This window comes from Hypomesus nipponensis, chromosome 21 (genome assembly GCF_054491055.1).
Source record: "Hypomesus nipponensis isolate SF chromosome 21, ASM5449105v1, whole genome shotgun sequence".
Taxonomy (NCBI): Eukaryota; Metazoa; Chordata; class Actinopteri; order Osmeriformes; family Osmeridae; genus Hypomesus; species Hypomesus nipponensis.
Window position 1 is genome coordinate 642,665 of NC_140381.1, and position 14,262 is coordinate 656,926.

General features: G+C 50.8%; 1 protein-coding gene across 1 annotated transcript; it reads left to right on the forward strand.

Annotated features, from left to right (window-relative positions):
- The first annotated feature begins 126 nt into the window (after positions 1-126).
- gaa2 (alpha glucosidase 2) lies at positions 127-11,129 on the forward strand. The gene is made up of 21 exons (XM_084686186.1): positions 127-263; positions 782-916; positions 1,041-1,586; positions 1,827-1,972; positions 2,439-2,604; positions 2,745-2,841; positions 3,195-3,314; positions 3,493-3,611; positions 3,698-3,829; positions 4,750-4,860; positions 4,987-5,100; positions 5,180-5,264; positions 5,347-5,464; positions 5,647-5,780; positions 5,938-6,089; positions 6,682-6,830; positions 6,929-7,070; positions 7,241-7,339; positions 8,388-8,552; positions 10,000-10,146; positions 10,294-11,129. Exons 2-21 carry the CDS (start codon positions 824-826, stop codon positions 10,354-10,356), a joined length of 2,898 nt encoding a protein of 965 aa, XP_084542312.1. The 5' UTR covers positions 127-263; positions 782-823; the 3' UTR covers positions 10,357-11,129.
- Positions 11,130-14,262: the final 3,133 nt, after the last annotated feature.

Here is a 14,262-nt window from a genome sequence, read left to right on the forward strand (position 1 = left end):
TAGTCAAGATATGGAGCAATCTTGGTAGGAGTATCTGGGTGTAAAGTAAATTATCCGTTCCAACCTCCTCTCACACTCCCGAACAGTAGGTGGCAATGATGCACTTCCTTGACGTTGGTTGTATTGCCATAATATCAACGAAGAAGAGAACGAAAACACTTCTCCAGAGACAACTTCCAGCCGATCTGTCCTCGGAGCACCGCTATCTGTCCACACTTCTGCTGAAACAGCACGATCACAGCTTGTGAAAGAAGTTTATTGAAGTAAGCACATTTGCCTACCACATTGCTCTTGCCAACATTATACGATTACGTAGAGTTCGTGTTAAAATCTCGAGGTTCTCAGCCTGGCGGTTCCAAAGAGCAAAGTTCACAGATGTACTACATAATGTAGCTCACCTTGCTAGCCAGGATAGCGTCAAGCTAACTTGCAACATTTGAGGGCTATAAAGCAGTTATTATTAAAACTACAGCGACCTTTCAAAAGACAAAAGTTTGTTTCGAGCTAGCTTAGTGATTACGTCGACCAGGAATTCTGTTATTGAACCGATATCGTGCTATCAGTAGATTAGTGGATCTATCTACCGACGACTGTTGTCTTTGTGCAGAAGGTCAAGGGTTAACGGTAATTGGCTAGTTCGGACTTGGTAGCCAGTAACTTTAATAACTCATTGTGGCAAATGGTAGCCAGTTACCTACTTTAATAACTCATCCAGCTAAACTTAAATGTATTAACCTTAGTTAGCTAATGATAGTTACATAATTTTCGTGTCACCCGTTAGGGATACGTTTAGCCCCCGTCTACGACCCGACGCGCAGTGAGGATGGTGTCGTACAAGCGTCTGACCCCCGAGGACGTCCAGTTTACTAGCACTGCTTTGTCCGAGGAACCGACCTCCGAGCAGGAGGTGGTGGAGGTGAGATCCGGCACTCTCTTTGATTGGTCATCTATAAATCTACTCCAGTTTGTCATGCTAAAAAGTATTGTTTAACTAGAATAGAAGTGGATCGTGTGCGTGTGTGTGTGGTCTACTTGTGCAGGAGGTTCCAGAAGAGCCTCTCCTCCCCAGAAGGCTGTCCTGCTCCTCCTCCACCACCCTTCTTTCTCTGGGTCTGCTCCTCCTGCTCCTCAGCGCAGCCTGGCTCCTTGCCACCATTTTCTGGCTCCACTCCCCCTCCAGCGGTTTTCCCCACCGGCCCCCGCCGCCTGCACCCTCCCCAGGGAGAGCAGCCCCGGCTGGGGGAGCCTCCGTACCCGAGCCCCAGGCCTGCTCCGCCGTCTCAGAGGCCTGGAGGTTTGACTGCTACCCGGAGAGGGGAGTGGTGGTGACCAGGGAGATGTGTGAGGCTAGGAACTGCTGCTTCATCTCCTCCTCCTCCCCCCCTGCCTCCTCCTCCAGGAGCCAGGGTGTCCCCTGGTGCTTCTACCCCCCAGGCTTCCCCTCCTACCGGCTGGAGGCGCTGCAGGCGTCGCGGGGGGGCCAGAGCGGGAGGCTGGAGAGGGAGGTGAGGACGTACTACCCTGGAGACATCCTCTCTCTGCAGCTGGACATCAGACACGAGACCGACACCAGGCTGAGGGTCAGGGTGAGGGGCCATCTGGACACACACACACACACATGACACACACACACACACACACATACATACAAAACACACACACATACATGACAGACACACCTACACACATCACACATACATCACACACACACACATACATACATGACAGACACACATCACACACACATACATGACACACACTCACATACTGACAGTGACATACTTGCTCCTCATGCTCCACTCACACACCCCTGCTTGTCTGTGTAGATCACGGACCCGTCTAATTTGCGGTATGAGGTGCCAATCACAGTCCCCAATGCCACTGAGAAGGCAGGAAGTCCCGCCTACAGTGTGGAGCTGTCCAAGGACCCATTTGGCATCATCGTGAAGAGGACGGCTACAGGAGCTGTGCTGTAAGACATGCATCAGAACCCTCCAGAACCCTCCAGAACCCTCCAGAATGCTCCAGATCTCATAACAGTAAAGATTACACTCTTCCTTTTTTCTCTCTCCTCTCCCCCTCTTCTCCTCTCTCCCCTTCCTCCTACTCCTCCTCCTACTCCCCCCTCCTACTCCTCCCCCTCCCCCCTCCTACTCCTACTCCTCCTCCTACTCCTCCTCCTACTCCCCCCTCCTACTCCTCCCCCTCCCCCCTTCTACCCCTCCTCCCCCCCCCGACTCCTCCCCCTCCCCCCTCCTACTCCTCCCCCCTCCTCCCCCCTCCTACTCTCCCTACTACTCTTCCCCCTTCCCCCCTCCTCCCCCTCCCCTCCTACTACTCCCCCTCCCCCCTTACTCCTCCCCCATCCAACTCCTCCCCCTCCCCCCTCCTACTCCTCCCCCCTCCTCCCCCTCCTACTCCTCCCCCTCTCCCCCCAGCCTCAACACCACGGTGGCTCCTCTGTTCTATGCCGACCAGTTCCTCCAGTTCTCCTCCCCGCTGGCCAGCCCCTACGTGTATGGCCTGGGGGAGCACCGCTCTTCCTTCCTGCACAACGTCCACTGGAACACGCTCACCATGTGGGCCCGCGACGTCCCGCCCACGGTAGGCTAGCGGCTAACATAATGTAATGTGCTAATGGCTAGCATGCTAAAGGATAATTAGCTATCGTATTTAACATAGCTGAAGCTAATGGCATGCCAATGCTTAGGTGCTAATGCTGCTAACACTCTTTCTGTGTCCAGGAGTTTACCAACCTGTATGGCGCCCACCCCTTCTACCTAGCCATGGAAGAGGGCGGGGCATCCCATGGGTTCTTCCTGCTCAACAGCAACGCCATGGGTCTGTCCACCTCCTAGCCCCTCCCCTTACCTCCTAGCCCCTCCCCTTACCTCCTAACCACTCCCCCTACCTCCTAGCCCCTCCCCTTACCTCCTAGCCACTTTCCGTACCTCCTAGCCCCTCCCCCTTCCTCCTAGCCACTCCCCCTACCTCCTAGACCCTCCCCTTACCTCCTAGCCCCTCCCTGTACCTCCTAGCCCCTCCCCCTACCTCCTAGACCCTCCCCTTACCTCCTAGACCCTCCCCTTACCTCCTAGCCCCTCCCCCTACCTCCTGGCCCATACTCCCAATTCCATTGATTCCTGTAGTATCTCAACCCACCTGGTGTTCATGACAGTTGTTTCTATTGGCAGATGTCGTCCTACAGCCCGCCCCTGCTGTAACCTGGCGTACCATTGGTGGGATCCTGGACTTCTATGTCTTCCTGGGTCCAGAGCCTGGCTCTGTGATTGGGCAGTACCTGGAGGTTGTTGGTCAGTCCACTGGAGGGGCAAACAAACCCATTGTGTCTGAACTTACACACCAAGGAACTCCCATTTATTCCTTCTCTCTCTCTCTCTCTCTCTCTCTCTCTCTCTCTCTCTCTCTCTGTCTCTCTGTCTCTCTGTCTCTCTCTCTCTCTCTCTCTCTCTGTCTCTCTCTCTCGGTCAGGCCACCCTGCCATGCCTGTCTACTGGGCGCTAGGTTACCATCTCTGTCGCTGGGGTTACGGCTCCAGCAACGCCACCTGGGACGTCGTCAAGAGCATGCGAAATTATGGGATACCCCAGGTAATGTCCACTGAGTGTGTGTATGTGTACCGTGCATACTGCTGTAGGCTACAGGTCTGGTCTAAGGTGTGTGTGTGTGTGTGTAGGACGCCCAGTGGAATGATATAGACTACATGGATCGTTTTCTGGATTTCACCTTTGACCCGGTGACCTTTTCCTCTCTGCCTGATCTGGTGAAGGACATGCACGCTCACAACCAGCACTACGTCATGATCCTGGTAGGAGGGCTTGTTTGTTTACCTGAGGGTGGATATGTACCTGAGGGTGTGTGTGTATGTACCTGTGTATATACGGCAGCTGCTTGTCCAAGCACTTGTCCTCTCCAAGTTGGATTACTGCAACTCGCTGCTCGCCGGTCTCCCAGCATGCGCAACCCGCCCTCTGCAGAGGATTCAGAACACAGCGGCCCGCCTGGTCTACAATCTACCCAGACGCTCCCATGTTCCCCGCTCCTCATCTCCCTCCACTGGCTTCCCATCAAGACTCTGGTACTAACCTTCCGAGCGGTGAACAACTACATCAAGTCTCTCCTGCAGCCTTACATCCCCACCGGCCACCTACGGTCTTCTTCTGACAACCGTCTGGTGGTCCCACCGCTCCAGACTGCCCGGTCCCAACACAAGCTCTTCTCCTGTCTGGCCCTCCAATGGTGGAACCAGCTCCCCACCTCCATCAGAGACACTGACTGTGTCTCCACCTTCAAGAAAAGGCTCAAGACATACTTGTTCAGGGAGTACAACGGCACTTAGGAATGCTTGGCTGGACCTGATGTTAGTTTCCTCCAGGAACACAATGACTCTTACTGAGGGACTTGTTGCTCTTGTTGGTTAGTTGTAACTTCTAATAATATTATTATTTTTGCTTGCTTTTTCTACAGGTACACTCTTGCACTTTTGAGGTTCATTTTGTTTAATTGTAACTTGTTTAACTACATGCTCTTATGGTTCTTCCCATTGGCACTTATTTGCTTTTCACAATGTATGCTTCATGTTTTGCTACTCGCAATGTTTTGGGACTCGTTGTTGTGATCTTGTTGTTATGATCAGTAACCTATGCACTTTTGTAAAGCTCTCTCTTGGAAGTCACTTTGGATAAAAGCGTCTGCTAAATGAATGTGTGTGTGTTTGTGCGTGTGTAGGACCCAGGCATCAGCAGCACCCAGCCTGCTGGCTCCTACAAGCCGTATGACGAGGGGCTGCAGAGAGGAGTCTTCATCAACCACTCTGACGGCACCACGCTCATCGGCAAGGTGACGCACACACACACACACATACACTGACTCATACGCACACTGGAAGAAGGTAAGGATTTTTTATATTGTTCTTATATCTTTTTCTTCTTCCACTGTCATCTAACCTGCCCCCCCCTGTCTCAGGTGTGGCCAGGCCTGACTGCTTATCCAGACTTCTCTGATCATGTGACCCATGAGTGGTGGTATGACAACTTGAAGAGATACCATGACAAAGTCCCCTTTGACGGCCTGTGGATCGTAAGTGTGACAACACCACCGGTCTGTCAGCAGCATCTTCCTGTTTTAGCTCTGACCGCTCATGTCCCTTCCTGCCTAGGACATGAACGAGCCTTCCAACTTCCTGGATGGTTCAACCAATGGCTGTCCTTCAAATGACCTGGAGGACCCTCCCTACACCCCCGGTGAGACTCAAGCACACACGCTCCTGATGTGGTAGAGCTGAAGCATGCGGACGGCTGCATAATGTGTGTGTGTGTGTTGCAGGAGTTCTGGGTGGGCTGCTGAGAGCTAAGACTCTGTGTGTGTCGTCCCTGCAGAAGACCTCCTCCCACTACGACACACACAGCCTGTACGGCCTGCTGGAGGCCAAGGCCTCGTCCTGGTACACACACGCACACATTACAACACACACACACACACACATTACAACACACACACACACACATTACAACACACACACACACACACACACATTACAACACACACACACACACACACATTACAACACACACAAATCCACACAGACAACATGATGTGATCAGATGTCGTGTGTGTCCTCCCCAGGGCTCTGCAGCGGCTCCTGGGGAAGAGAGCGCTGGTCATCTCCCGCTCCACCTTCCCCAGCCAGGGCCTGTACTCTGGGCACTGGCTGGGAGACAACCGCTCCACCTGGAAGGACATGTACATGTCCATATCAGGTCTCTCTCTCTCACACACACACTCATCCACACACACACAGGAACACACGCAAGCACACACTTTAACAAATACACTGTAACGATCAAAAACAGACTATCTCACACACATCACAAGACATGCATAATAACACTATGTGTGTGTGTGTGTGTGTGTAAGGCATGCTGACGTTCAGCCTGCTGGGGGTGCCCCTGGTGGGGGCTGACGTGTGTGGCTTTGGGGAGCAGACAGACGAGGAGCTGTGTGTCCGCTGGACCCAGCTGGGAGCCTTCTACCCCTTCACACGCAACCACAACACCCTGGATACACAGGTAACTAACCACAACACCCTGGATACACAGGTAACTAACCACAACACCCTGGACACACAGGTAACTAACCACAACACCCTGGACACACAGGTAACTAACCACAACACCCTGGACACACAGGTAACTAACCACAACACCCTGGACACACAGGTAACTAACCACAACACCCTGGACACACAGGTAACTAACCACAACACCCTGGACACACAGGTAACTAACCACAACACCCTGGACACACAGGTAACTAACCACAACACCCTGGACACACAGGTAACTAACCACAACACCCTGGACACACAGGTAACTAACCACAACACCCTGGACACACAGGTAACTAACCACAACACCCTGGACACACAGGTAACTAACCACAACACCCTGGACACACAGGTAACTAACCACAACACCCTGGACACACAGGTAACTAACCACAACACCCTGGACACACAGGTAACTAACCACAACACCCTGGACACACAGGTAACTAACCACAACACCCTGGACACACAGAAAACCACAACAGCATTTCACACACGAGCGACTTGTGTAATGAATAGTGTATATGTACCTGTGTGTGTGTGTGTGTGTGCAGCCCCAGGACCCGACAGTGTTCAGCCCTATGGCTCGTACAGCCATGAAGGACGCTCTGCTGCTTAGATACTCTCTGTTCCCGCTGCTCTACACTCTCTTCCACCGCGCACACACACACGCACACACCGTCGCTCGCCCGCTGCTGTTCGAGTGAGTCCCACACACACACACACACACACTGTCAATCCAATTAAATATTATCTCAAAATACCTTCTCACTCAATACACCTTGAATGTGTGTGTGTCAGGTTCCCTCAGGACAGCAGCTGCTATGCTGTGGACAGCCAGTTCCTGTGGGGCAGCAGTCTGCTGGTGACTCCAGTCCTGAAGCCCGCACAGCGCACTGTGGAGGGCTACTTCCCCCTGGGGCTGTGGTACGACTTCTACACGGTGAGCTCACACACTCATACACACACTCATACATACACACACTCATACACACACACACACAAAGAGCCCCCCTCCCCCAGGGAGACAGGCTGGTCACTAACCTCTCTCTCCCCCCTCTCTTTCGGGGAGATGGGCTGGTCAGTAACCTCTCTCTCCCCCCTCTCTTTCAGGGAGACAGGCTGGTCAGTAAAGGAGAGCAGATCCAGCTGCAGGCTCCTCTGGACAAGATCAACCTGCACCTGAGAGCAGGAGCTGTGATCCCCACACAGGTACACACACACACACACACACTAGGGCTGTCAACGAATATTCTAAATTCGAATATATATTCGAATAGTGGTTAAAAACCGAATTTTTAATGTGAAAAATAATTTTGGATGTAAAAAGTAAAAAACAGACGCAGCTGCAGCGCGTCTATCTACTTTGCGGGTGGGCGAGCGCCTCAGCGTCACTGCTGACAGTTAATTTGCGTGGAAGATGGCAGTAAGTGCACAACCCAGCTTGACCGCAGCAGAGAAAGTGATTGTAACCCTCAAAAATCTAAAGAGTGATGCTTGGAAATATTTCGGATTTTGGTCAGTTGATGGTAAAGTTGTTGAGACTACAGCTAAAGTAGTGTGTAAACTATGTAAGCAAGAGTTAGCTTACCATTCAACAACTAGCAACTTGAGGCTACATCTCCATGTTTACCACAGCACAGCTCGCTCGGAGCGTTCAATGTCGGTTCTATACTGTAAAACTTCAAGGTGAAACTTGAATCTTGCCATATTTGGGACAAGAATTGCAACGTTAAATTGCTTGCTCAGAACTCAGCAGTTGTTTATTGTTGTCGTTCATTTTACACCGCTATGCGCAGAGCGCGCGACGGTGCGGGAGAGAGAAACAAAGAAAGATTGCGTGTGTGCGAGCGAGGCCAAGGTCTGCGGTCTTAGCCATTAGTTCATTTACTTATTGTGTCGGTAATTTGTCAAATATGTTTAAACTTAAATAAATTAGGCCTACCTACCTACTGTAGACAAGTAGTTGTGTTTCGTTGTATTAATTTGTCCTGTTATTGACGTACCTAATGCGTAACCAGAAATTCGAATATATTCGATTAGATGTGTTTTTTTTTATGGGAATATTCGAACGTCATGTTTGAGCAATTTTGACAGCCCTAACACACACACACACACACACACAGGTACACACACACACACAGGTACACACACACACACACAGGTACACCTAACCTGTATATTGTCCCCTCTACACATGACACCTGAGTGGTTGTGTGTGTGTGTGTGTGTGTGTGTGTGTGTGTGTGTGTGTGTGCAGAGGCCCAACAGCACGCTGTGGGTGAGCAGCGGTCAGCCCCTGCACCTGCTGGTCTCTCTCCGTGAGGATGGCCAGGCTCAGGGCGAGCTGTTCTGGGACGACGGGGAGAGTCTGGACACCTGGGAGAGCGGCCAGTACGTCCTCATTCTGTTCACTGTGGACCAGGTACACACACACAGCCAGTACGTCCTCATTCTGTTCACTGTGGACCAGGTACACACACACAGCCAGTACGTCCTCATTCTGTTCACTGTGGACCAGGTACACACACACAGCCAGTACGTCCTCATTCTGTTCACTGTGGACCAGGTACACACACACACACACAGCCAGTACGTCCTCATTCTGTTCACTGTGGACCAGGTACACACACACAGCCAGTACGTCCTCATTCTGTTCACTGTGGACCAGGTACACACACACACAGCCAGTACGTCCTCATTCTGTTCACTGTGGACCAGGTACACACACACACACACAGCCAGTACGTCCTCATTCTGTTCACTGTGGACCAGGTACACACACACACACACAGCCAGTACGCCCTCATTCTGTTCACTGTGGACCAGGTACACACACACACACACAGCCAGTACGTCCTCATTCTGTTCACTGTGGACCAGGTACACACACACAGCCAGTACGTCCTCATTCTGTTCACTGTGGACCAGGTACACACACACACACACAGCCAGTACGCCCTCATTCTGTTCACTGTGGACCAGGTACACACACACACACACAGCCAGTACGCCCTCATTCTGTTCACTGTGGACCAGGTACACACACACACACACAGCCAGTACGCCCTCATTCTGTTCACTGTGGACCAGGTACACACACACACACAGCCAGTACGTCCTCATTCTGTTCACTGTGGACCAGGTACACACACACACACACAGCCAGTACGTCCTCATTCTGTTCACTGTGGACCAGGTACACACACACACACAGCCAGTACGCCCTCATTCTGTTCACTGTGGACCAGGTACACACACACAGCCAGTACGTCCTCATTCTGTTCACTGTGGACCAGGTACACACACACACACACAGCCAGTACGTCCTCATTCTGTTCACTGTGGACCAGGTACACACACACACACAGCCAGTACGCCCTCATTCTGTTCACTGTGGACCAGGTACACACACACACACACAGCCAGTACGCCCTCATTCTGTTCACTGTGGACCAGGTACACACACACAGCCAGCACGCCCTCATTCTGTTCACTGTGGACCAGGTACACACACACACACACACACAGCCAGTACGCCCTCATTCTGTTCACTGTGGACCAGGTACACACACACACACACAGCCAGTACGCCCTCATTCTGTTCACTGTGGACCAGGTACACACACACAGCCAGCACGCCCTCATTCTGTTCACTGTGGACCAGGTACACACACACACACACACACAGCCAGTACGCCCTCATTCTGTTCACTGTGGACCAGGTACACACACACACACACAGCCAGTACGCCCTCATTCTGTTCACTGTGGACCAGGTACACACACACAGCCAGCACGCCCTCATTCTGTTCACTGTGGACCAGGTACACACACACACACACACCCCATCCTCCCTTTTTGTGTTCTAGAACACGATGACATCACAGGTGGTCAACAGCCACGAGGAGGCCACCTACATCACCATAGAGATGACCTCCTTCTACGGGGTGAGGTCCAAGCCTACCCGGGTCACTGTCAACTCCCAGGACGCAGCCTTCTCCTACCGAGCCAATCAGGTGAGGCCGGGGTCAGGCGGTCAAACAGTTTATTACCTTTTATTCACCTGGTAACCTGTTTCTGTTTCTCTCTCTCCTCCTAACCCTCTACCTCTCTCTCACTCCTCCTAACCCTCTACCTCTCTTTGTCTCTCTCTTTGTCTCTAGGTGTTGACAGTATCAGATCTGGGTCTGAACCTCAGTCAGAACTTCACCATCAGCTGGTCCTAGCCTGCTTCTCCTCTCCACCATCCCCCCATCTCCCTCTCCTTCCTGCCCTGCCTCTGGGCTGAGGGGAGGGAGAAAGGACAGACTGAGATGAGGTCCACAGGGTCACGGGGGGGGATCATCACTTAATCAGTGTTGCTACTGTTGCTGTGTGAATGTTGTTTACAACCTTGATTTGCACTATTGAAAATAACCCTGCACAGGAGACCCGACAAGGAATGTTCAAGCAGGGTGCCTTGGGAACCCTCAACTGTGTCTGGAGGTTCTAAAACACTTTTTGGAACCTTTAGAGAAGAGTGTCTGTTCTAGAACTTTCTGGGCCCTACGAGCGGAGAGTTCTTGAACATTTGTGTACTGTAAATGTGTTCTGCATCTGCTGCCAAAGTTTTATGATTACTGAGATGTTAGGAGCGACAGTATTTTACCTAGCTAGGAATGAATTTTAGAATGCTAGCTAGAATAGCTGGGAAAGGGTTTTTGTGTTTATTGTTGTTAGTTGACGTCATGCTGTTACCTTTGAGAGTGTTTAGTTGACATCATGCTGTTCCTTTGAGAGTTTTTAAAGTTTTTTCAGAGCTGTTTTTTTTGTTTGTTTCTGAACTTAAAATTCAATTGTAGGAGACTTCCCTTCTTGTTGAAGTAAGAAATAATTCACTGCTTTGGTTTCTGCAGCCATGATAAATTACAAAAGTCGAATGAAAAAAACTGTGAATGTTTAGGCTTTCATTTCAAATTTCATATCAAGAAATCATGAATAAATTATATTCTTAATCTGATTGTTGAAGATTGTTATGGGTGTTGAGTGGTTAGGGTTCACCACCAGGAGGCACCAGCTCACTCAGCCAGGCTTCTCTCTCTCTCTCTCTCTCTCTCTCTCTCTCTCTCTCTCTCTCTCTCTCTCTCTCTCTCTCTCTCTCTCTCTCTCTCTCTCTCTCTCTCTCTCTCTCTCTCTCTCTCTCTCTCTCTCTCTCTCTCTCTCTCTCTCTCTCTCTCTCTCTCTCTCTCTCTCTCTCTCTCTCTCTCTCTCTCTCTCTCTCTCTCTCTCTCTCTCTCTCTCTCTCTCTCTCTCTCTCTCTCTCTCTCTCTCTCTCTCTCTCTCTCTCTCTCTCTCTCTCTCTCTCTCTCTCTCTCTCTCTCTCTCTCTCTCTCTCTCTCTCTCTCTCTCATACTACAATGACACACCATATCTGTTCTCTGTAAACAACATCTCATTTGTTGACCCTTTTGTTTACTTGTGTTTATGCTTTACTCAGGAACCAGATAGTGATAATCCCCACCAAGCGTCCTATTCTCTCCCTCCTTCATTGTTACTGCAGCACTGTGCCCCTCTCTCCCTCCTTGTTAGGGCTAGGTCTGCAGCACTGTGCCCCTCTCTCCCTCCTTGTTAGGGCTAGGTCTGCAGCAGTGTGTCAGCAGGGAGCTCCCATAACGCTGTGCATGATTAAGTCTCCAACCCTGCTCCTGGAGAGATACCCTCCTGTATGGTTACACTCCAACCCTGCTCCTGGGGAGATACCCTCCTGTAGGGTTACACTCCAACCCTGCTCCAGGAGAGATACCCTCCTGTATGGTTACACTCCAACCCTGCTCCTGGGGAGATACCCTCCTGTAGGGTTACACTCCAACCCTGCTCCAGGAGAGATACCCTCCTGTAGGGTTACACTCCAACCCTGCTCCTGGGGAGATACCCTCCTGTAGGGTTACACTCCAACCCTGCTCCAGGAGAGATACCCTCCTGTAGGGTTACACTCCAACCCTGCTCCTGGAGAGATACCCTCCTGTAGGGTTACACTCCAACCCTGCTCCTGGGGAGATACCCTCCTGTAGGGTTACACTCCAACCCTGCTCCTGGAGAGATACCCTCCTGTAGGGTTACACTCCAACCCTGCTCCTGGAGAGATACCCTCCTGTAGGGTTACACTCCAACCCTGCTCCTGGGGAGATACCCTCCTGTAGGGTTACACTCCAACCCTGCTCCTGGGGAGATACCCTCCTGTAGGGTTACACTCCAACCCTGCTCCAGGAGAGATACCCTCCTGTAGGGTTACACTCCAACCCTGCTCCAGGAGAGATACCCTCCTGTAGAGTTACACTGCGACTGCAATTTAAATTAACCTTATTTGGTTTATCAACCAGCTACAGTACAGTGCGATATTAGTCATGCACAAACCGGATCAAGCCAATCAAAGGTGGTGATTTAATCTCTCTCTCCACACACACTTACTGAACAAACAGTTTTGGGTGATACATATCAGGAACTGGCTGTAACTCTCCATCACACTCACACTGAGCTAACCAACCTCTCTCTCTCTCCATCACACTGAGCTAACCAACCTCTCTCTCTCCATCACACTGAGCTAACCAACCTCTCTCTCTCCATCACACTGAGCTAACCAACCTCTCTCTCTCTCCATCACACTGAGCTAACCAACCTCTCTCTCTCCATCACACTGAGCTAACCAACCTCTCTCTCTCTCCATCACACTGAGCTAACCAACCTCTCTCTCTCCATCACACTGAGCTAACCAACCTCTCTCTCTCCATCACACTGAGCTAACCAACCTCTCTCCATCACACTGAGCTAACCAACCTCTCTCTCCATCACACTGAGCTAACCAACCTCTCTCTCTCCATCACACTGAGCTAACCAACCTCTCTCTCCATCACACTGAGCTAACCAACCTCTCTCTCTCCATCACACTGAGCTAACCAACCTCTCTCTCCATCACACTGAGCTAACCAACCTCTCTCTCTCTCCATCACACTGAGCTAACCAACCTCTCTCTCCATCACACTGAGCTAACCAACCTCTCTCTCCATCACACTGAGCTAACCAACCTCTCTCTCCATCACACTGAGCTAACCAACCTCTCTCTCTCTCCATCACACTGAGCTAACCAACCTCTCCATCACACTGAGCTAACCAACCTCTCTCTCTCTCCATCACACTGAGCTAACCAACCTCTCTCTCTCTCCATCACACTGAGCTAACCAACCTCTCTCTCTCTCCATCACACTGAGCTAACCAACCTCTCTCTCTCTCCATCACACTGAGCTAACCAACCTCTCTCTCTCTCCATCACACTGAGCTAACCAACCTCTCTCTCCATCTCACTGAGCTAACCAACCTCTCTCTCCATCTCACTGAGCTAACCAACCTCTCTCTCTCTCCATCACACTGAGCTAACCAACCTCTCTCTCTCCATCACACACACACTGAGCACGCTCTGTCTCACACACACACCTCCCATTCCTTATCAAGGCCTGACCTAAGTTCTGCCACTCGTCCACTGATCCAACACTGTGATTGGCTGGGCTAAACGCTGGCTTTGTTTTGATTGGCTCTCAGCAAACATTCACACACTAAAGACATCCAGATGGGCCCTTTCAGAAGGCACATACATCACTTCAGGAAGGAGGGGAGGCAGAGAGGGAGGCAGAGAGAAGGGAGCATGTTGCTAACAGTGTCTCCTCTAAGATGCATTCTGATCTGCTGACTCAGGGCATTTCCTGTCTGGATTTCTGGAAGTGTGTGTGTTATATATGTGTGTGAGTGAGAGAGATAGAGAATGGGGTGTTAATGGGAATAGGAGGTATGTGCAAGGAAGAATGTTGAGTGTGTTTGTGTTTCAGTTGTTTGGCACAAAAAATGCTACTTGAAGTAGATATTGAGAAAGTCTAAACCCATGAACAAAGTAGGGAGGGAAAGATAGAGAAAAAGAGAAAGAGTAAGAGAAAGAGAGAGAGAAAGAGAGAGAGAGAGAGAGAGAGAGAGAAAGAGAGAGATGGAAATAAAGAGAGATTGATGCTTCAGTTTCATCTTGCCAAGTGTGTTTTTGTAGAACACTGGAACAACTTCCTGTAAACAGTGGCATGTACATATTATCCCTCACTCTCTCTCTGTCTCTC

Coding starts and splice junctions, on each gene's coding strand:
- gaa2 (XM_084686186.1), top strand. CDS start 824: ATGGTGTCGTACAAGCGTCTGACCCCCGAGGACGTCCAGTTTACTAGC. Junction 2,605..2,744: donor CCCGCGACGTCCCGCCCACG/GTAGGCTAGCGG, acceptor TTCTGTGTCCAG/GAGTTTACCAACCTGTATGG. Junction 6,090..6,681: donor ACAACACCCTGGATACACAG/GTAACTAACCAC, acceptor GTGTGTGTGCAG/CCCCAGGACCCGACAGTGTT.